At 43.8% G+C, this 24,687-nt stretch overlaps 1 protein-coding gene and 1 pseudogene across 1 annotated transcript; both read right to left on the bottom strand.

Annotated features, from left to right (window-relative positions):
• Positions 1–231: 231 nt before the first annotated feature.
• On the bottom strand, positions 232–2,729 carry LOC139450465 (uncharacterized; annotated as a pseudogene).
• A 9,634-nt stretch (positions 2,730–12,363) lies between these two features.
• On the bottom strand, positions 12,364–14,846 carry LOC139450466 (uncharacterized). Its single transcript, XM_071232174.1, has 5 exons — positions 14,798–14,846; positions 14,158–14,688; positions 13,605–13,740; positions 13,190–13,261; positions 12,364–12,478 (listed from the first exon to the last, which is right to left on the bottom strand). The coding sequence occupies exons 1-5, from the start codon at positions 14,844–14,846 to the stop codon at positions 12,364–12,366; spliced, it is 903 nt and encodes a 300-aa protein (XP_071088275.1).
• Between the last annotated feature and the right edge of the window lie 9,841 nt (positions 14,847–24,687).

Here is a 24,687-nt window from a genome sequence, read left to right as displayed (position 1 = left end):
GAAAACAATCCATTGCGCCAATAAGGAATATTATTTACAGATATGTCCAAGAGTTTAGATTTTGCCCTCGGATGGTAGCTCAGGGTGGAGACGGAAGACAAAACTCAGGGGTGAAGTTTAAGACGACAGCAGACATGTTTATTGTTGAGTTATTTACTTCTTCCCCGTGAACATCAACATTATTACTATTTTTTCTTGTGATGATGAAACTGGTAATGAGAATGTTGCCTGCTAGCAATTTTCCTTGACAACAACGTAGGAATATATTCCGGATTCCCTGTCATCATCCACAATGGCAACCTGAACCGGTCGAGCAGGGACTGGTTGATCAATGGCCTCTTCAGTGTCTCTGAAACACAAGCAAATGTAAGGATTAACTAATTATTGGTTCGGCAGCTCGACTACTGAGGATTATTAGGGCTTCGTTCCTGCCGAACTGAAGCACATGTAACACATGTGGTGTCTCCTTAGGCAAGTGACTATGTTCGCAATATGTCTGTCCAACCAGCAGTGAATGGGTACCCAGTAGGATGAGATAGTAATTTGACTGTTAACCTTTCGTGGCTCTGTGCATCACCTACGTCTGAAGGTCCATTATTTATTCATTAGGTCCATTTATTACGCAACGCATGTTCGCTGTAAGGAGAAATGACAGTGAGTGCGTGAGTATGGTTTTACGCCGCTTTTAGCAATATTACAGCAATATCACTGTGGGGGACACCAGAAATGGGCTTCACACATTGTACCCATTAATCGAACCCGGGTCTTCGGCATGACGACTCACGCTTTAACCACTAGGCTACCCGACCGCCCCCTTAAATGACAGACTTTAGAGACCGGCAAAACGCCCGATTATTTACAGAGCGCCGTCATTTACCTGAGTGCGGCGTCAAACAAGAAACAATAGAACTTGTTTATTAGACATGTGAACTTTGGAGTTGGGCAGTTGCAAGCTGTATTTACATGTAGGGAATGCATAAGATATAAACGTTTAGCATGTTGCAAACGTCGCATGATCAATGTTGTTGCTTTATTAATGATTGGTAACAATGGTAAATCTGTCATACCAACCCTTGCACCTCCTGTCCGATGTCACGTGCTTCATGACAAACTGTTGTGTTTGGGAGTTGATTTCCTCGGGCCCTTGCCACATAAATCACTTACTTTCATTGCCAGACATTGGTGTAATTTTCTGTTCTTTCACCTCAAAACAAAATATCCCCTAATGTTTTGGCATAGTACATATGCCAGCAAATTGTGATGATTTTTTTCTTATATCATCATCGAGACTCCGGGGTAGAATTTAACCTTTAACCTCAGGTGCTGAGTGGACTGAGGTTCATGCATTCAGTCACTGGTTTGCCTGGTCCAAATTATAAACATGCCGCCGTAATATGCTTGAATTATTGATGACTTCGGCGTTGAACAACTTTCACTCACTCTCTCACTCAGAATTAAAAGAGACAATATAACAGAAACAAGTTACCGTTTAAGGTTTCCGTGCACTTTGTACAGGTTTATAACTAATGGCACCGCAGATTAGAAGAAGAACCACAGCAACTGCCAGACCGATGCCAATGTTAATTCCCTGCCATAGAGGCAAAGGGTGTAGGTCTGTTGTTCCTGTTGGAATATAATCATGTATAGAGTCATCATATCTCAATTGCGTAGATCGATGCTCATGATGTCAATCACTGCATTGTCTGGTCGAGACTCGTTTGTTTACAGACCGCCGTCATATAGCTGGAATATTGCTGAGTGCAGCGTTAAACAACAAACAAATTTAATGTATTTAGTATGACCCAACTGGGAATCAAACCACAGACCTTCCGCTCTCCAGACAGACTGACTCTTAACCCGTCAAATTGATTGATGTCAAACGTGTTTATGGGCTTTTTAATTAAATACTATTAATATCCTGTTTCCTATGACCCACAGGCCCCTAACCTCGTAATGCAGCACACATAACAACATATTTATGTACTTATTTTCCCAGATGCACGTGTAAAATGTAAATCAATGTTAAGTAATTGCACCTACTTGAATCACTTTGGTCACTGCAGTTCAATCTCAGATTTCTGTCCTCACTCCTGTTGGAAGTCTCTCCAGTTGCCGGATCTTCTTTTACACAGTTCACACTACTGTTGGCTGTGATGGTTGAGTCTGTGCTGTCTGTCTCACCTTGTGTTGTCTCGTGTTCACTTGTGGGGGTCCCTATGCCTGGGCTGTGTTCAGCCTCTGTAGGTGTGATGTGGGTACATCTGTCACCTTGGTACCCCTCCACACACGACAGACACGTGGAACTGAATTGATCACACAGAACGCAGTTGGGCGGACACCCTTCTTGACAGAATATCCCTGCCAACCCTTCTTTACATCCTTGAGAACACTGAAGTTGTGCAGCGTCTGTGTAATGACACGCTCCGTTTAGACACCTATCCCCACATGTAGAGCTGCAATCTCCTCCGCATCCATCTGGGCATCTGAAGCACATCTCTTCCCGTCCAGGACACATCACCGAGCATGAATGACAGACTACAACAGTCTCACTTATTGAGCAGAGGTCTGTCCCTGAAAGTAATGAACAAAGCGTTGTCACTCGCGTTAATTCTGTTTTACCCTCATTTATCCACAACAATTTCTAAGTCGCTCAGATAATATACCTGATAAATACTCTCACCTGATGATATCTCAAACAGAACAGCGAAGGTGAGAACCAGTAATCTCATTACGAAGGTGAAGCTGGAGTAAACAGCGAGGACGTTTGGTATAGCTGCGATGTTTTGTTCACTGAATAACACCGTCTTGCAGCCGTGGTTTTGCTTCCTCAATGTTCGGTTCGCTTTCAATATCCGCATGACACATCGACATTTGATGAATCCAGAGGATTACAATTATCAATAACAAGCATAAACCGGTCATTTGAACTGAGGATTACACAATCATCGGAAAAGAAAAGTACTATGCTTGGCGCTACTTTATTAAATCTAAATGCAGATTACGCTCGATCCCAGAAAGCATATACACGTGTCTATAACTTGCTCAGCCTGATGACAACAATTCCTATCTGAGAGCCCATGTTCACATACTGTTAGCGTTCACCGCCACACAAATATATATGCACTTCCTATCTGAAGGCGTTTTTTTCCGGTTTGGGGCAACAGTAGCTGGATATCTTGGACTTCGAAGAAAATTGTTGTGTTGATCATCATATCATCAGAGGGGTAAATCATCATATCATCAGAGGGGTAATATATATATTGGTTAGTTGGTTGGTTTGTTGTTTTACGCCGCACTCAGCAATATTCCAGCTATATGACGGCGGTCTGTAAATAATCGAGTCTCGACCAGACAATCCAGTGATTGATATCATGAGCATCGATCCACGCAATTGGAACGAGCCTGACCATCCGATCCCGTTAGTCGCCTTTTACGACAAGCATAGTCGCCTTTTACCGGCAAGCATCGGTTGCTGAAGACCTATTCTACCCCGGAATCTTCACGGGTCTATATATAATATCGTTAACAAGATTGACGCTATTCTTGGACAATACCAACAACATTCCGCTATCTTGTCCTAGTCATGACAACCTGTTTAAGTTTATTATGTCAAGTTTTTGTTATATCTAATTCTTATTTAAATCTAATGTCATTGAATTATGAATGATTCGATGTCACAATTCAATCTGACCAAGAGCACATACATATTGTTACTGCTTCCCTGATCAAATTATTGTTTCAGTCCATGAAGGGGACACATTTAAGGATTGTGTTCCATTTCGTTTTCACTTATTGAGGGACAAGAGTCCCAAATTATGTGATATCCTGCAGCGTGGCCCAGGTGTTCAATTCACGTGGACATCGAGGCTTCATGATTTTACGTCAGCCTCTTTCACTACAACGGATCTAAGAGGGCAGGTCAGAGGCAGAACTGAGGTCGGTCCGACAATAGTGATGTATGACGTGTTTATGTGGCCTTGCGATGCCTACGAACAATGTAAATGACTAAACACTCAATCGAAGATCGCCACAGAACGAAACTGAAAAAGCTGGAATACCTACTCAGCACGTAGTCTAAATGCGCTACAGTAATGGAAATCCCTATCGGTACATCTTTAATGATCCGTGATGGTAGAATATGCTTGTCTTCAGCAACCCATGCTTGACGTGAGACGACTATGCTTGTCATAAGAGGCGACTAACGGGATCGGGTGGTCAGGCTAGCTGACTTGGTTGGTGTATGTCACTTGTATCCCGATTGCATGGATCGATGATCGTAATGTCAATCCCTGTCAATCAAGAACCTAGACGTTTATTAAATGGCCACAGTTCTAATAGTTTAGATCCTGAGGATAAGTAGTTTCTCGAATATACAACGAATGAGTGTGTGGGATAGATTTTACCGCCGCTTTGACCAGACCAGTTCTATCAATTCCTGTCAGCTTGATGTTGTGGAGGACAGCATTGTTTCAACCCTTAATGTAAAAATCACTCTTAATGTAAAAAGAAATACATTAAGGGTTGCGGGTTAACTCTTGTTACAACCCTTAATGTAAAAAATACTCTTCATGTAATACTATTTTAACGAGTCAAATATAGCCACTTAATGTTTATATATTTCGGATATGAAGTCTGTACCTTTTCCATAGCAGTTTATCATATCTTGTAGTAAGACCATTGTTGATTGAAAATAGCGAAAAAGAACATTAGGCATACGGCCTGTAGAGTATTTCATGTCAGTTAGGAACCGACTATTCGATCTTCTTGGGGAGCTGACATAAGCTCACAAGTTGAACAGAACTTCGTACCAAGTGAGCTGTAAATGCTATCTTTCGACATATTTTATGAATAAATCCTATTGGATTGTGAATAGATTTCGCATGACGGATGACGCACGCCGTACAAAGACGGATGGCAATACCACACATAAGCCTTTCGGACATCTTGCATGTATGGATAAAAATAAAGCTAACTAGAACTGTCCTGTGGGTAATTAATGAAGGTATGTTGTACACCTACGTACATATTTGAAATAAATCGATGTAGTAGTTTAGAAGTTGTCCAGACAAATTGAAATGACGAAGTAATAAAAGACATAAGTCCGTCCAAATGAAAACCAAACAATTACAATGTCCCCACCAACATGTTGAAGTGGCCACGTGTACAAAGTTTAATTGAAATCAGTCAATTAGTTTGGAAGGAATTGTTCGGAAAGTTATTTTCTGCGGACTAGCGGACACGCTGATACAATAATAATAATAATAATAATAATAATAATAACAACAATAATAATAATAATAATTTATGCATTTGTATAGCGCAGCATTCACTGTGCATAAGTGCTCTGTGCGGGGGTACAATGAACTAATAATTTAATGAAATGATATTAACTAGGGTTTTCAAAAGGAATTCATAAATATATATTTACTCATTTCGATGTTTGAGACCTGTAAATTAAAAAATGGCGACTTGGAGACCACCCTGGATTTCTGAATGAGGTTGTATTACTGTATGTTGTGCTGATCACACACACCTAGTTTCATAAAGAGCACTTATTTGTATGGTAAAATAGTCTTAAATAGGGCTAACTATTTCAATTTCGACCAATCAGAGGACTCCATTCCGTTGGTATTGTAATAAAATGTGCTTTGTGTGCAAAAACATATCTTAATATCCCTTTAACTAAATTTCAATCAGATGCCTCGATTATATTGCCATGATGGTGAAAAAACCTATTCGGTTGAGTCCTAATATACATTGTACCTAAATACGAAATTTGAACGAAATCTCTGAATATCGAATAATCTATTACTAAAATACAAGCCAAGATAACTGTATCCAGTAACTACTTCATACGCATGTCCATCATAATACCATTTTTTCATAACGTGATAAACCTCCCCTATTTTTGATAAACAACTATTTTTGTTTCAGCAAAGCATAACACCCTTGCCTCACACCCATGACCGCCTCCGTGGTCAAGTGGCAGAGCGTCCGCCCGGAGAGCGGAAGGTCCGGGGTTCGATCCCCGGCCGCGTCATACCAAAAGACGTTAAAAGATGGAACTTGTTGTTACCCTGTCTGGCGCTCGGCATTAAGGGGCTAAAACAAGGACTGGTCGGCTCGGAGTCAATATACTGAGTCTGAGTGGGGTATTCATGTTAAACTGCGGCATGGTATTTCAGTGAGCTAGCACTATAAATCGGCATTAGTCCGGACTAGTACAAGCTGCCTCACACATACATACACGTGCATGCACGTCGCTATATAAGTGCAATAATCTTGGACGCGACGTTAAACCCCATTTCACCTCACCACCCCACACCCATGAAGCAACAAATATACCAGATACTCAATTGTTTGAACGAACACAAGCCTATACATTACTGTAAATAGCACTCAAACCATGTATGTACAATTGCTTCCACAGATGTCGTCAAGGGCAGGTGATTTATTATGGTTCTTGGCACTGATGCTTTCAGAAAGTTCGGAATTGGTGATTTGGGATTCTAATATGTCAATTGTCAGTTCTTGCACATAGCCTTGACATGTCACCATGTCCTACACCTCACCAAGATTATCCTGAATACACATTGGTTCAGAATTCTGCGACGAGAAATAGTCCCCCCAGTCTTGTATATCAATAGGGTTGGGTCGTTGCGGTCGTCAAGACATACGTTTTATGATGTCCCAGAAACGTTTAAAGTCTACCGCTGCTGCATTTTCTAGGTCTCTCCTTAAACATTGTGCAAACTGGTCCTTCTTGATTTCACACAGTTATCTGTGCTCATTGCAAACTTACTTTACTTAATAAGTTATGGGTTATCTTTAGTTTCTTCTGAACGCATTTAAATAATGGCACCGTTTATCTGTTTTACAATCACATTCATCATTATCATCACTCGATGCTAAACAAAAAATTATCACACTACAGCCTTAATGCCTAATAGGGGGCACTGGTGGCCCAGTCGTCTAAGGCGCCGCGATTCGCTGTGCAGAGTTGTGTCCCTTGGGCACGCCAGAAACCTATGATTGTGGGTTCGAATCCCGGTTCGCCACAATTATGTTTCTAGGTTTGTCAGCACCATACCCGTGCTCGTGGGTTTCACCGAAGTGGTAAACGTCTGAGACCTGCATCACTTCGGGCTTTCCTCCCACATTAAGCTGACACGCCGTGATATAACTGGAATACTGTTAAAAGCGGCGTTTAACCCAACTCACTCACTCACAAAATGCCTAATAAATGTACAGTCACCGATTTGATAGTCCGTTCCAAATCTTCCATTCACAATATGTATGTTCAGAATTGAACACATTTCCAAAGAGTTTTTCCAAAGTTCTTTAGTAATTTATCACAAGAATATCTTTCCATCTCAAATTGTGTACAAAAATCTACTAAGTAATTATTACTTAAAGTTTCAACATGGTGAATAACATCGTTCTCCACATAGTCCCGCGTCACACTGATTCTACTGTTTATGTACAAAGGACCCGTGAAGATCCAGGGTAGAATAGGTCTTCAGCAACCCATGCTTGACGTAAAAGGCGCCTATGCTTATCGTAAGGGGCAACTAACGAGAGAGGTCGGTCAGACGCGCTGACTTGGTTGATACATGTCATATTATCCCAAATGCGTTATTCGATGCTCATGATGTCGACCACTGGATTGTCTGGTCCAGACTCGATTATTTACAGACCACCGTCATATAGCTGAAATATTGCTGAGTGTGTAGTTAAACAACAAACAAACAAACACTCAGTCACTCTCCCCTCTCACTCACTCTCCAACAATCAAACAAACACTCAGTCACTCTCCCCTCTCACTCACTCCCCAAACTCAAACAAACACTCAGTCAGTCCCCCTCTCACTCACTCTCCAACAATCAAACAACCACTTAGTCACTCTCCCCTCTCACTTACTCCCCAAACTCAAACAAACACTCAGTCACTCTCCCCTCTCACTCACTCCCCAAACTCAAACAAACACTCAGTCAGTCCCCCTCTCACTCACTCTCCAACAATCAAACAACCACTTAGTCACTCTCCCCTCTCACTCACTCCCCAAACTCAAACAACCACTCAGTCAGTCCCCTCTCTCTCACTCTCCAACAATCAAACAACCACTCAGTCACTCCCCCTCTCTCTCACTCTCCAACAATCAAACAACCACTCAGTCACTCCCCCTCTCACTCACTCTCCAACAATCAAACAACCACTCAGTCACTCCCCCTCTCACTCACTCTCCAACAATCAAACAACCACTCAGTCAGTCCCCCTCTCACTCACTCCCCAACAATCAAACAACCACTCAGTCACTCCCCCTCTCACTCACTCCCCAAAACTCAAACAAACGCTCAGTCACTCCCCCTCTCTCTCTCTCACACACACACACACACACACACACACACACACACACACACACACACACACACACACACACACACACACACACACACACACACACACACTCCTCTCACTCACTCTCCTCTCTCACCCAAACTCAAACAACCACTCTCTCACTCTCCCCTCAAACTCAATCTTCCCTCTCATGCATCCCCCTTCCCTTCTCGCTCACTCTCCCCTCAAACTCAATCTTCCCTCTCATGCATCCCCCTCTCGCTCACTCTCCCCTCAAACTCAATCTTCCCTCTCATGCATCCCCCTTCTCGCTCACTCTCCCCTCAAACTCAATCTTCCCTCTCATGCATCCCCCTCTCGCTCACTCTCCCCTCAAACTCAATCTTCCCTCTCATGCATCCCCCTTCTCGCTCACTCTCCCCTCAAACTCAATCTTCCCTCTCATGCATCCCCCTTCTCGCTCACTCTCCCCTCAAACTCAATCTTCCCTCTCATGCATCCCCCTTCTCGCTCACTCTCCCCTCAAACTCAATCTTCCCTCTCATGCATCCCCCTTCTCGCTCACTCTCCCCTCAAACTCAATCTTCCCTCTCATGCATCCCCCTTCTCGCTCACTCTCCCCTCAAACTCAATCTTCCCTCTCATGCATCCCCCTTCTCGCTCACTCTCCCCTCAAACTCAATCTTCCCTCTCATGCATCCCCCTTCCCTTCTCGCTCACTCTCCCCTCAAACTCAATCTTCCCTCTCATGCATCCCCCTTCTCGCTCACTCTCCCACACTGAAACAACCACTCTCCAACTCACTCACCCAAACTCAAACAGCCACTTTTCCCTCTCATGCATTGCCCCCACTCACTCACTCACTCCTCCACACTTACTCCAATGCCCTCAAGCATTCCAGTCAATGAACCATTAATTAGTTGTCCCTTTGAGTTCGTTATAACCGTAGTTTACTGTAGCTACTGTTGTCACGAATATGTTCATCTCATAGTTTTCTGTTGCACAGTAACAATACCAATTTTAACAGACTATGAGATGATCGCAACGTGTTATTTCATATATACATTGAAAGTATAACACACGGGGTCAATCACAACGAGGATAAAAACGAGTTGGATCAAAAAGGGTTCATTAAATTATTAATTTTGCACACACACACACACACACACACACGCACGCACGCACGCGCGCGTGTACAAGAATTAACTGACCATGATACTTTTAAACACTATTTCTAAAGTCAATAATGATGTTAACACATTCGTAAGCAAATGCTGAATAATGCAGGCCATCGGGTAGGTTTTTGTTATTCATTTAAGAACAGAAACTGTTGGTTACAAGAGTCTGACTTAAAATATTTCCCTTTTCCGCGCCCTCGGGAACGGGAGCAGACGTCTGATAAAAGGTCGTAACAAAATCTGAGTAAATAGAAATGACAAGGTGGTGATGTAGGACGATATGTGTGGTGTACTTCCTTGAGTTTGTTTGTTTGTTGTTTAAACGCCGCACCTGATCCCGTTCGTAAAGACGACTAACGTTGTTGGTTTATTGTTTAATGCCGCAATCAACAATATTTCAGATGTATGACGGCGGTCTGTAAATAATCGAGTCTGAACCAGACAATCCAGTGATTGATATCATGAGCATCGATCCACGCCTCACGTACTAAAGTTGTATTGTTACCCATCCCCATCCCCGCCTCACGTACTAAAGTTGTATTGTTACCCATCCCCACCCCCGCATCACGTACTAAAGTTGTATTGTTACCCATCCCCACCCCCGTCTCACGTACTACAGTTGTATTGTTACCCATCCCCACCCCCGTCTCACGTACTGAAGTTGTATTGTTACCCATCCCCACCCCCGCCTCACGTAATAAAGTTGTATTGTTACCCATCCCCACCCCCGTCTCACGTACTTAAGTTGTATTGTTACCCATCCCCACCCCCGTCTCACGTATTTAAATTGTATTGTTACGATCATAGGTTTCGTGCACGCCAAAGGTACTCAACTCTGCACTTCAGACTACTGGACCAACCGTGCCCGTGAGAATATCGTGCAATATTAAAACAATGGCAGAAGATTGTCAAATGAGAATTGCTTAAACATCTGCATATTGTGTCTTAGTGTTGAGTGAGTGAGTTAATATTTATCGTCACATCGGCAATATTTCAGCCATACCATGACGAGAAGTTATACATTAAATATACACATTAGACTTTATAAAAACCTGTCATCGAAGGACAGTATGATAACTAGATATCACAGATAAGATTTAAAACTAGCTGAGGAACATCTAAAAGTAGAAAAAAAAACACAATATAAAAATGGACTAGAGATCGTCAGTAACTAAAGGGAGATCACCACACCAGGGACCATGGGGACTTACAGTACCTTTTCTCCCTGCATGGACCCTGGCAGGATTCATATCAACCCTTCAGTCACTGGCGATAGTTTACCAGTTAAGCCTTATATTAAAATGACAAAAATACTTCGTTTTAAAATTCTGGCATGCATAAAAATACTTTGAATGATGTGGGACTTATATACCCTCTTAGGGTGAGTCTTAGTGTTGAAGAGGAATTTCCTTTTAACTTGAATAAAGACTGCTGAGACAAAGGTTTATCCGAGGTCTTTACTTGCCAAATGTCTACAGAAACCCCTTTGTAGAAAACTCCCATTCTCGCAATATAAAACTCCACATAACCTTGCACACACATCAGGTCATGTCGTGTTGGAAAAGGGATTCTTAAAATATGTTTTGTTAGTTTGTTTGCTGTTGAACACCGCACTCAGCAATATTCCAGCTATATGACGGCGGTCTGTAAAATAATCGAGTCTGGCCCAGACAATCCAGTGATTGAAATCATGAGCATCGATCCACGCAAGTGGGATCGATGACATGCATCAACCAAGTCAGCGAGCCTGACTACCCGATCCCGTTAGTCGCCTTTTACGACAAGCGTAGTCACCTTTTACGGCAAGCATGGGTTGCTGAAGACCTATTCTACCCCAGAATCTTCACGGGTCCTTAAAATATGTGTTGTACTGTAAATGTGACATGACCTTAACCACTGTATATGGGCCGGAGGTGTACAATAACACTCCGTTGAGTTCTATAACTTTATGGGAAGATCGTAGAATATTCCATTTTTCAATATGTCAGCATCCAGCTTATACAAGAGACAAGTGAAGCGTTCTCCTTAAGCTACTAGAGAAGAATTACATTTTTCATAATGTCTTCATTTACGACGCAAACACCCGTATTCAAGTCGTTTTAGCCACTGTTTAGCCTTATGAATGCTGTTAGCATTAATTACAGCTTTTCTCAACTTTGGGCCACCCTGAATATGTAAATGTATGTATGTGGAATTACCCGGACGGTAGACCGACAGTATTAATTACACAGCTGAATCTGAACACACCCGGAAAGTGTTCTGATAAGAAGGACACAACGAAGAAGACAAATCAATAATCGTTTCGAGTCATGTATTTAAAAAAAGATATATTGCAAGGAGTTATTTCCTTCTTCCAGTTAAAAAACAAACGCGAGAGAACAACCAGTGTCCATTCCCTGGCAAACGAACCGTCTCGACTTTCCCTTCATATTGCGAATATTGCTCCCAGTTGCTTCCATTTTGATATCAGGTTTGTGAAATATTAGGAAACAATTGAGGAGCCCATAGTCCTCGCCACTTAGAATAGAATCCCGAAATATGGTGATGATTAATCAACGAAGATAGCTGCATGCATGCTTAATACTTATAAAGTGAAAACAATCCATTGCGCCAATAAGGAATATTATTTACAGATATGTCCAAGAGTTTAGATTTTGCCCTCGGATGGTAGCTCAGGGTGGAGACGGAAGACAAAACTCAGGGGTGAAGTTTAAGACGACAGCAGACATGTTTATTGTTGAGTTATTTACTTCTGCCCCGTGAACATCAACATTATTACTATTTTTTCTTGTGATGATCAAACTGGTAATGAGAATGTTGCCTGCTATCAATTTTCCTTGACAACAACGTAGGAATATATTCCGGATTCCCTGTCATCATCCACAATGGCAACCTGAACCGGTCGAGCAGGGACTGGTTGATCAATGGCCTCTTCAGTGTCTCTGAAACACAAGCAAATGTAAGGATTAACTAATTATTGGTTCGGCAGCTCGACTACTGAGGATTATTAGGGCTTCGTTCCTGCCGAACTGAAGCACATGTAACACATGTGGTGTCTCCTTAGGCAAGTGACTATGTTCGCAATATGTCTGTCCAACCAGCAGTGAATGGGTACCCAGTAGGATGAGATAGTAATTTGACTGTTAACCTTTCGTGGCTCTGTGCATCACCTACGTCTGAAGGTCCATTATTTATTCATTAGGTCCATTTATTACGCAACGCATGTTCGCTGTAAGGAGAAATGACAGTGAGTGCGTGAGTATGGTTTTACGCCGCTTTTAGCAATATTCCAGCAATATCACTGTGGGGGACACCAGAAATGGGCTTCACACATTGTACCCATTAATCGAACCCGGGTCTTCGGCATGACGACTCACGCTTTAACCACTAGGCTACCCGACCGCCCCCTTAAATGACAGACTTTAGAGACCGGCAAAACGCCCGATTATTTACAGAGCGCCGTCATTTAGCTGAGTGCGGCGTCAAACAAGAAACAATAGAACTTGTTTATTAGACATGTGAACTTTGGAGTTGGGCAGTTGCAAGCTGTATTTACATGTAAGATATAAACGTTTAGCATGTTGCAAACGTCGCATGATCAATGTTGTTGCTTTATTAATGATTGGTAACTATGGTAAATCTGTCATACCAACCCTTGCACCTCCTGTCCGATGTCACGTGCTTCATGACAAACTGTTGTGTTTGGGAGTTGATTTCCTCGGGCCCTTGCCACATAAATCACTTACTTTCATTGCCAGACATTGGTGTAATTTTCTGTTCTTTCACCTCAAAACAAAATATCCCCTAATGTTTTGGCATAGTACATATGCCGGCAAATTGTGATGATTTTTTTCTTATATCATCATCGAGACTCCGGGGTAGACTTTAACCTTTAACCTCAAGTGCTGAGTGGACTGATGCTCGTGCATTCAGTCACTGGTTTGCCTGGTCCAAATTATAAACATGCCGCAGTAATATGCTTGAATTATTGATGACTTCGGCGTTGAACAACTTTCACTCACTCTCTCACTCAGAATTAAAAGAGACAATATAACAGAAACAATTTACCGTTTAAGACTTCCGTGCACTTTGTACAGTTTATATCCAATAGCACCGCAGATTAGAAGAAGAACCGCAGCAACTGCCAGACCGATGCCAATGTTAATTCCCTGCCATAGAGACGAAGGGTATAGGTCTGTTGTTCCTGTTGGAATATAATCATGTATAGAGTCATCATATCTCAATTGCGTAGATCGATGCTCATGATGTCAATCACTGCATTGTCTGGTCGAGACTCGATTATTTACAGACCGACGTCATATAGCTGGAATATTGCTGAGTGCAGCGTTAGACAACAAACAAATTTAATGTATTTAGTATGACCCAACTGGGAATCAAACCACAGACCTTCTGCTCTCCAGGCAGATTGACTCTTAACCCGTCAAATTGATTGATGTCAAACGTGTTTATGGGCTTTTTAATTAAATACTATTAATATCCTGTTTCTTATGACCCACAGGCCCCTAATCTCGTAATGCAGCACCCATAACAACATATTTATGTACTTATTTTCCCAGATGCACGTGTAAAATGTAAATCAATGTTAAATAATTGCACCTACTTGAATCACTTTGGTCACTGCAGTTCAATCTCAGATTTCTGTCCTCACTCCTGTTGGAAGTCGCTCCAGTTGCCGGATCTTCTTTTACACAGTTCACACTGCTGGTCGCTGTGATGGTTGAGTCTGTGCTCTCTGTCTCACCTTGTGTTGTCTCGTGTTCACTTGTGGGGGTCCCTGTGCCTGGGCTGTGTTCAGCCTCTGTAGGTGTGATGTGGGTACATCTGTCACCTTGGTACCCCTCCACACACGACCGACACGTGGACCTGAATTGATCACACAGAACGCAGTTGGGCGGACACCCTTCTTGACAGGATATCCCTGCCCACCCTTCTTTACATCCTTGAGAACACTGAAGTTGTGCAGCGTCTGTGTAATGACACGCTCCGTTTAGACACCTATCCCCACATGTAGAGCTGCAATCTCCTCCGCATCCATCTGGGCATCTGAAGCACATCTCTTCCCGTCCAGGACACATCACCGAGCATGGATGACAGGCTACAACAGTCTCACTTATTGAGCACAGGTCTGTCCCTGAAAGTAATGAACAAGGCGTTGTCACTCTCGTTAATTCTGTTTTACCCTCATTTATCCACAACAATTTCTAAGTCGCTCAGATAATATACCTGATAAATACTCTCACCTGATGATATCTCAAAGAGAACAGCGAAGGTGAGAACCAGTAATCTCATTACGAAGGTGAAGCTGGAGTAAACAGCGAGGACGTTTGGTATAGCTGCGATATTTTGTTCACTGAATAACACCGTCTTGCAGCCGTGGTTTTGCTTCCTCAATGTTCGGTTCGCTTTCAATATCCGCATGACACATCGACATTTGATGAATCCAGAGGATTACAATTATCAATAACAAGCATAAACCGGTCATTTGAACTGAGGATTACACAATCATCGGAAAAGAAAAGTACTATGCTTGGCGCTACTTTATTAAATCTAAATGCAGATTACGCTCGGTCCCAGAAAGCATATACACGTGTCTATAACTTGCTCAGCCTGATGACAACAATTCCTATCTGAGAGCCCATGTTCACATACTGTTAGCGTTCACCGCCACACAAATATATATGCACTTCCTATCTGAAGGCGTTTTTTTCCGGTTTGGGGCAACAGTAGCTGGATATCTTGGACTTCGAAGAAAATTGTTGTGTTGATCATCATATCATCAGAGGGGTAAATCATCATATCATCAGAGGGGTAATATATATATTGGTTAGTTGGTTGGTTTGTTGTTTTACGCCGCACTCAGCAATATTCCAGCTATATGACGGCGGTCTAAATAATCGAGTCTCGACCAGACAATCCAGTGATTGATATCATGAGCATCGATCCACGCAATTGGAACGAGCCTGACCATCCGATCCCGTTAGTCGCCTTTTACGACAAGCATAGCCGCCTTTTACCGGCAAGCATCGGTTGCTGAAGACCTATTCTACCCCGGAATCTTCACGGGTCTATATATAACATCGTTAACAAGATTGACGCTATTCTTGGACAATACCAACAACATTCCGCTATCTTGTCCTAGTCATGACAACCTGTTTAAGTTTATTATGTCAAGTTTTTGTTATATCTAATTCTTATTTAAATCTAATGTCATTGAATTATGAATGATTCGATGTCACAATTCAATCTGACCAAGAGCACATACATATTGTTACTGCTTCCCTGATCAAATTATTGTTTCAGTCCATGAAGGGGACACATTTAAGGATTGTGTTCCATTTCGTTTTCACTTATTGAGGGACAAGAGTCCCAAATTATGTGATATCCTGCAGCGTGGCCCAGGTGTACAATTCACGTGGACATCGAGGCTTCATGATTTTACGTCAGCCTCTTTCACTACAACGCATCTAAGAGGGCAGGTCAGAGGCAGAACTGAGGTCGGTCCGACAATAGTGATGTATGACGTGTTTATGTGGCCTTGCGATGCCTACGAACAATGTAAATGACTAAACACTCAATCGAAGATCGCCACAGAACGAAACTGAAAAAGCTGGAATACCTACTCAGCACGTAGTCTAAATGCGCTACAGTAATGGAAATCCCTATCGGTACATCTTTAATGATCCGTGATGGTAGAATATGCTTGTCTTCAGCAACCCATGCTTGACGTAAGACGACTATGCTTGTCATAAGAGGCGACTAACGGGATCGGGTGGTCAGGCTAGCTGACTTGGTTGGTGTATGTCACTTGTATCCCGATTGCATGGATCGATGATCGTAATGTCAATCCCTGTCAATCAAGAACCTAGACGTTTATTAAATGGCCACAGTTCTAATAGTTTAGATCCTGAGGATAAGTAGTTTCTCGAATATACAATGAATGAGTGTGTGGGATAGATTTTACCGCCGCTTTGACCAGACCAGTTCGATCAATTCCTGTCTGCTTGATGTTGTGGAGGACAGCATTGTTTCAACCCTTAATGTAAAAATTAGTCTGTAAAAAGAAATACATTAAGGGTTGCGGGTTAACTCTTGTTACAACCCTTAATGTAAAAAATACTCTTCATGTAATACTATTTTAACGAGTCAAATATAGCCACTTAATGTTTATATATTTCGGATATGAAGTCTGTACCTTTTCCATAGCAGTTTATCATAACTTGTAGTAAGACCATTGTTGATTGAAAATAGCGAAAAAGAACATTAGGCATACGGCCTGTAGAGTATTTCATGTCAGTTAGGAACCGACTATTCGATCTTCTTGGGGAGCTGACATAAGCTCACAAGTTGAACAGAACTTCGTACCAAGTGAGCTGTAAATGCTATCTTTCGACATATTTTATGAATAAATCGTATTGGATTGTGAATAGATTTCGCATGACGGATGACGCACGCCGTACAAAGACGGATGGCAATACCACACATAAACCTTTCGGACATCTTGCATGTATGGATAAAAATAAAGCTAACTAGAACTGTCCTGTGGGTAATTAATGAAGGTATGTTGTACACCTACGTACATATTTGAAAGAAATCGATGTAGTAGTTTAGAAGTTGTCCAGACAAATTGAAATGACGAAGTAATAAAAGACATAAGTCCGTCCAAATGAAAACCAAACAATTACAATGTCCCCACCAACATGTTGAAGTGGCCACGTGTACAAAGTTTAATTGAAATCAGTCAATTAGTTTGGAAGGAATTGTTCGGAAAGTTATTTTCTGCGGACTAGCGGACACGCTGATACAATAATAATAATAATAATAATAATAATAATAATAATAATAATAATAATAATAATAATAATAATAATTTATGCATTTGTAAAGCGCAGCATTCACTGTGCATAAGTGCTCTGTGCGGGGGTACAATGAACTAATAATCTAATGAAATGATATTAACTAGGGTTTTCAAAAGGAATTAATTCATAAATTTATATTTACTCATTTCGATGTTTGAGACCTGTAAATTAAAAAATGGCGACTTTGAGACCACCCTGGATTTCTGAATGAGGTTGTATTACTGTATGTTGTGCTGATCACACACACCTAGTTTCATAAAGAGCACTTATTTGTATGGTAAAATAGTCTTAAATAGGGCTAACTATTTCAATTTCGACCAATCAGAGGACTCCATTCCGTTGGTATTGTAATAAAATGTGCTTTGTGTGCAAAAACATATCTAAATATCCCTTTAACTAAATTTCAATCAGATGCCTCGATTATATTGCCATGATGGTGAAAAAACCTATTCGGTTGAGTCCTAATATACATTGTACCTAAATACGAAATTTGATCGAAATATATGAATATCGAATAATCTATTACTAAAATACAAGCCCAGATAACTGTATCCAGTAACTACTTCATACGCATGTCCATCATAATACCATTTTTTCATAACGTGATAAACCTCCCCTATTTTTGATAAACAACTATTTTTGTTTCAGCAAAGCATAACACCCTTGCCTCACACCCATGACCGCCTCCGTGGTCAAGTGGCAGAGCGTCCGCCCGGAGAGCGGAAGGTCCGGGGTTCGATCCCCGGCGGCGTCATACCAAAAGACGTTAAAAGATGGTACTTGTTGTTACCCTGTCTGGCGCTCGGCATTAAGGGGCTAAAACAAGGACTGGTCGGCTCGGAGTCAATATACTGAGTCTGAGTGGGGTATTCATGTTAAACTGCGGCATGGTATTTCAGTGAGCTAGCACTATAAATCGGCATTAGTCCGGACTAGTACAAGCTGCCTCACACATACATACACGTGCATGCACGTCGCTATATAAGTGCAATAATCTTGGACGCGACGTTAAACCCCATTTCACCTCACCACCCCACACCCATGAAGCAACAAATATACCAGATACTCAATTGTTTGAACGAACACAAGCCTATACATTACTGTAAATAGCACGCAAACCATGTATGTACAATTGCTTCCACAGATGTCGTCAAGGCCAGGTGATTTATTATGATTCTTGGCACTGATGCTTTCAGAAAGTTCGGAATTGGTGATTTGGGATTCTAATATGTCAATTGTCAGTTCTTGCACATAACCTTGACATGTCACCATGTCCTACACCCCACCAAGATTATCCTGAATACCCATTGGTTCAGAATTCTGCGACGAGAAATAGTCCCCCCAGTCTTGTATATCAATAGGGTTGGGTCGTTGCGGTCGTCAAGACATACGTTTTATGATGTCCCAGAAACGTTTTAAGTCTACCGCTGCTGCATTTTCTAGGTCTCTCCTTAAACATTGTGCAAACTGGTCCTTCTTGATTTCACACAGTTATCTGTGCTCATTGCAAACTTACTTTACTTAATAAGTTATGGGTTATCTTTAGTTTCTTCTGAACGCATTTAAATAATGGCACCGTTTATCTGTTTTACAATCACATTCATCATTATCATCACTCGATGCTAAACAAAAAATTATCACACTACAGCCTTAATGCCTAATAGGGGGCACTGGTGGCCCAGTCGTCTAAGGCGCCGCAATTCGTTGTGCAGAGTTGTGTCCCTTGGGCTCGCCAGAAACCTGTGATTGTGGGTTCGAATCCCGGTTCGCCACAATTATGTTTCTAGGTTTGTCAGCACCATACCCGTGCTCGTGGGTTTCACCGAAGTGGTAAACGTCTGAGACCTGCATCACTTCGGGCTTTCCTCCCATATTAAGCTGACACGCCGTGATATAACTGGAATACTGTTAAAAGCGGCGTTAAACCCAACTCACTCACTCACAAAATGCCTAATAAATGTACAGTCACCGATTTGATAGTCCGTTCCAAATCTTCCATTCACAATATGTATGTTCAGAATTGAACACATTTCCAAAGAGTTTTTCCAAAGTTCTTTAGAAATTTATCACAAGAATATCTTTCCATCTCAAATTGTGTACAAAAATCTACTAAGTAATTATTACTTAAAGTTTCAACATGGTGAATAACATCGTTCTCCACATAGTCCCGCGTCACACCGATTCTACTGTTCATGTACAAAGGACCCGTGAAGATCCGGGGTAGAATACGTCTTCAGCAACCCATGCTTGACGTAAAAGGCGCCTATGCTTATCGTAAGGGGCAACTAACGGGAGAGGTCGGTCAGACGCGCTGACTTGGTTGATACATGTCATTCTATCCCAAATGCGTTATTCGATGCTCATGATGTCGACCACTGGATTGTCTGGTCCAGACTCGATTATTTACAGACCACCGTCATATAGCTGAAATATTGCTGAGTGTGTAGTTAAACAACAAACAAACAAACACTCAGTCAGTCCCCCTCTCACTCACTCTCCAACAATCAAACAAACACTCAGTCACTCTCCCCTCTGACTCACTCCTCAACAATCAAACAACCACTCAGTCAGTCCCCCCTCACTCACTCTCCAACAATCAAACAAACACTCAGTCACTCTCCCCTCTCACTCACTCCCCACACTCAAACAACCACTCAGTCACTTCCCCTCTCACTTACTCCCCACACTCAAACAACCACTCAGTCACTCCCCTCTCACTCACTCCCCAACACTCAAACAACCACTCAGTCACTTCCCCTCTCACTTACTCCCCAACACTCAAACAACCACTCAGTCAGTCCCCCTCTCACTTACTCCCCACACTCAAACAACCACTCAGTCACTTCCCTCTAACTCACTCCCCACACTCAAACAACCACTCAGTCACTTCCCCTCTCACTCACTCCCCATCTTCAAACAACCACTCAGTCACTTCCCCTCTCACTCACTCCCCACACTCAAACAACCACTCAGTCAGTCCCCCTCTCACTTACTCCCCACACTCAAACAACCACTCAGTCACTCTCCCCCTCACTCACTCCCCAACAATCAAACAACCACTCAGTCAGTCCCCCTCTCACTCACTCCCCACACTCAAACAACCACTCAGTCACTCTCCCCCTCACTCACTCCCCAACAATCAAACAACCACTCAGTCAGTCCCCCTCTCACTTACTCCCCACACTCAAACAACCACTCAGTCACTCTCCCCCTCACTCACTCCCCACACTCAAACAACCACTCAGTCACTTCCCTCTCACTCACTCCCCACACTCAAACAACCACTCAGTCACTTCCCCTCTCACTTACTCCCCACACTCAAACAACCACTCAGTCACTCTCCTCTCACTCACTCCCCAACAATCAAACAACCACTCAGTCACTTCCCCTCTCACTTACTCCCCAACACTCAAACAACCACTCAGTCACTTCCCCTCTCACTCACTCCCCACACTCAAACAACCACTCAGTCAGTCCCCTCTCACTTACTCCCCACACTCAAACAACCACTCAGTCACTTCCCCTCTCACTCACTCCCCACACTCAAACAACCACTCAGTCAGTCCCCCTCTCACTTACTCCCCACACTCAAACAACCACTCAGTCACTTCCCCTCTCACTTACTCCCCACACTCAAACAACCACTCAGTCACTTCCCCTCTCACTCACTCCCCACACTCAAACAACCACTCAGTCAGTCCCCCTCTCACTTACTCCCCACACTCAAACAACCACTCAGTCACTCTCCCCCTCACTCACTCCCCAACAATCAAACAACCACTCAGTCAGTCCCCCTCTCACTCACTCCCCACATTCAAACAACCACTCAGTCACTCTCCCCCTCACTCACTCCCCAACAATCAAACAACCACTCAGTCAGTCCCCCTCTCACTTACTCCCCACACTCAAACAACCACTCAGTCACTCTCCCCCTCACTCACTCCCCAACAATCAAACAACCACTCAGTCAGTCCCCCTCTCACTCACTCCCCACACTCAAACAACCACTCAGTCACTCTCCCCCTCACTCACTCCCCAACAATCAAACAACCACTCAGTCAGTCCCCCTCTCACTCACTCCCCACACTCAAACAACCACTCAGTCACTCTCCCCCTCACTCACTCCCCAACAATCAAACAACAACTCAGTCAGTCCCCCTCTCACTCACTCCCCCACACTCAAACAACCACTCAGTCACTTCCCCTCTCACTTACTCCCCACACTCAAACAACCACTCAGTCACTTCCCCTCTCACTCACTCCCCACACTCAAACAACCACTCAGTCAGTCCCAGTCTCACTCACTCCCCACACTCAAACAACCACTCAGTCAGTCCCCCTCTCACTCACTCCCCACACTCAAACAACCACTCAGTCAGTCCCCCTCTCACTCACTCCCCACACTCAAACAACCACTCAGTCACTTCCCCTCTCACTCACTCCCCACACTCAAACAACCACTCAGTCACTTCCCCTCTCACTCACTCCCCACACTCAAACAACCACTCAGTCACTTCCCCTCTCACTTACTCCCCACAATCAAACAACCACTCAGTCACTTCCCCTCTCACTCACTCCCCACACTCAAACAACCACTCAGTCACTTCCCCTCTCACTCACTCCCCACACTCAAACAACCACTCAGTCAGTCCCCCTCTCACTTACTCCCCACACTCAAACAACCACTCAGTCACTTCCCCTCTCACTCACTCCCCACACTCAAACAACCACTCAGTCACTTCCCCTCTCACTCACTCCCCACACTCAAACAACCACTCAGTCAGTCCCCCTCTCACTTACTCCCCACACTCAAACAACCACTCAGTCACTTCCCCTCTCACTCACTCCCCACACTCAAACAACCACTCAGTCAATCCCCCTCTCACTCACTCCCCACACTCAAACAACCACTCAGTCAGTCCCCGTCTCACTCACTCCCCACACTCAAACAACCACTCAGTCACTCTCCCCCTCACTCACTCCCCAACAATCAAACAACCACTCAGTCAGTCCCCCTCTCACTTACTCCCCACACTCAAACAACCACTCAGTCACTCTCCCCCTCACTCACTCCCCAACAATCAAACAACCACTCAGTCAGTCCCCCTCTCACTCACTCCCCACACTCAAACAACCACTCAGTCACTCTCCCCCTCACTCACTCCCCAACAATCAAACAACCACTCAGTCAGTCCCCCTCTCACTCACTCCCCACACTCAAACAACCACTCAGTCACTCTCCCCCTCACTCACTCCCCAACAATCAAACAACAACTCAGTCAGTCCCCCTCTCACTCACTCCCCCACACTCAAACAACCACTCAGTCACTTCCCCTCTCACTTACTCCCCACACTCAAACAACCACTCAGTCACTTCCCCTCTCACTCACTCCCCACACTCAAACAACCACTCAGTCAGTCCCAGTCTCACTCACTCCCCACACTCAAACAACCACTCAGTCAGTCCCCCTCTCACTCACTCCCCACACTCAAACAACCACTCAGTCAGTCCCCCTCTCACTCACTCCCCACACTCAAACAACCACTCAGTCACTTCCCCTCTCACTCACTCCCCACACTCAAACAACCACTCAGTCACTTCCCCTCTCACTCACTCCCCACACTCAAACAACCACTCAGTCACTTCCCCTCTCACTTACTCCCCACACTCAAACAACCACTCAGTCACTCTCCCTCTCACTTACTCCCCACACTCAAACAACCACTCAGTCACTTCCCCTCTCACTCACTCCCCACACTCAAACAACCACTCAGTCAGTCCCCCTCTCACTCACTCCCCACACTCAAACAACCACTCAGTCACTTCCCCTCTCACTCACTCCCCACACTCAAACAACCACTCAGTCACTCTCCCCCTCACTCACTCCCCAACAATCAAACAACCACTCAGTCACTTCCCCTCTCACTCACTCCCCACACTCAAACAACCACTCAGTCAGTCCCCCTCTCACTCACTCCCCACACTCAAACAACCACTCAGTCACTTCCCCTCTCACTTACTCCCCACACTCAAACAACCACTCAGTCACTTCCCTCTAACTCACTCCCCACACTCAAACAACCACTCAGTCACTTCCTCTCTCACTCACTCCCCACACTCAAACAGCCACTCAGTCACTTCCCCTCTCACTCACTCCCCACACTCAAACAACCACTCAGTCAGTCCCCCTCTCACTCACTCCCCACACTCAAACAACCACTCAGTCACTTCCTCTCTCACTTACTCCCCACACTCAAACAACCACTCAGTCACTTCCCCTCTCACTCACTCCCCACACTCAAACAACCACTCAGTCACTTCCCCTCTCACTCACTCCCCACACTCAAACAACCACTCATTCAGTCCCCCTCTCACTTACTCCCCACACTCAAACAACCACTCAGTCACTTCCCTCTCACTCACTCCCCACACTCAAACAAACACTCAGTCACTTCCCCTCTCACTTACTCCCCACACTCAAACAACCACTCAGTCAGTCCCCCTCTCACTCACTCCCCAACAATCAAACAACCACTCAGTCAGTCCCCCTCTCACTCACTCCCCACACTCAAACAACCACTCAGTCAGTCCCCCTCTCACTTACTCCCCACACTCAAACAACCACTCAGTCACTCTCCCTCTCACTTACTCCCCACACTCAAACAACCACTCAGTCACTCTCCCCCTCACTCACTCCCCAACAATCAAACAACCACTCAGTCAGTCCCCCTCTCACTTACTCCCCACACTCAAACAACCACTCAGTCACTCTCCCCCTCACTCACTCCCCAACAATCAAACAACCACTCAGTCACTTCCCCTCTCACTTACTCTCACACACACATACACACACACACACACACACACACACACACACACACACACACACACACACACACACACACACACACACACACACACACACACACACACACACACACACACTCCTCTCACTCACTCTCCTCTCTCACCCAAACTCAAACAACCACTCTCTCACTCCCCCCTCAAACTCAATCTTCCCTCTCATGCATCCCCCTTCTCGCTCACTCTCCCACACTGAAACAACCACTCTCCAACTCACTCACTCAAACTCAAACAGCCACTTTTCCCTCTCATGCATTGCCCCCACTCACTCACTCACTCACTCCTACACACTTACTCCAATGCCCTCAAGCATTCCAGTCAATGAACCATTAATTAGTTGTCCCTTTGAGTTCGTTATAACCGTAGTTTACTGTAGCTACTGTTGTCACGAATATGTTTATCTCATAGT

Source organism: Haliotis cracherodii, unplaced genomic scaffold (assembly GCF_022045235.1).
Source record: "Haliotis cracherodii isolate W230 unplaced genomic scaffold, xgHalCrac1.p SCAF_8, whole genome shotgun sequence".
NCBI lineage: Eukaryota > Metazoa > Mollusca > Gastropoda > Lepetellida > Haliotidae > Haliotis > Haliotis cracherodii.
The sequence above is the reverse complement of the archived record's forward strand: the minus strand, read 5'-3'. Positions and strand labels throughout refer to the sequence as shown.

Coding starts and splice junctions, on each gene's coding strand:
- LOC139450466 (XM_071232174.1), bottom strand. CDS start 14,846: ATGAGATTACTGGTTCTCACCTTCGCTGTTCTCTTTGAGATATCATCA. Junction 14,689..14,797: donor TCTCTTTGAGATATCATCAG/GTGAGAGTATTT, acceptor CATTACTTTCAG/GGACAGACCTGTGCTCAATA. Junction 13,741..14,157: donor CAGTGACCAAAGTGATTCAA/GTAGGTGCAATT, acceptor ATATTCCAACAG/GAACAACAGACCTATACCCT.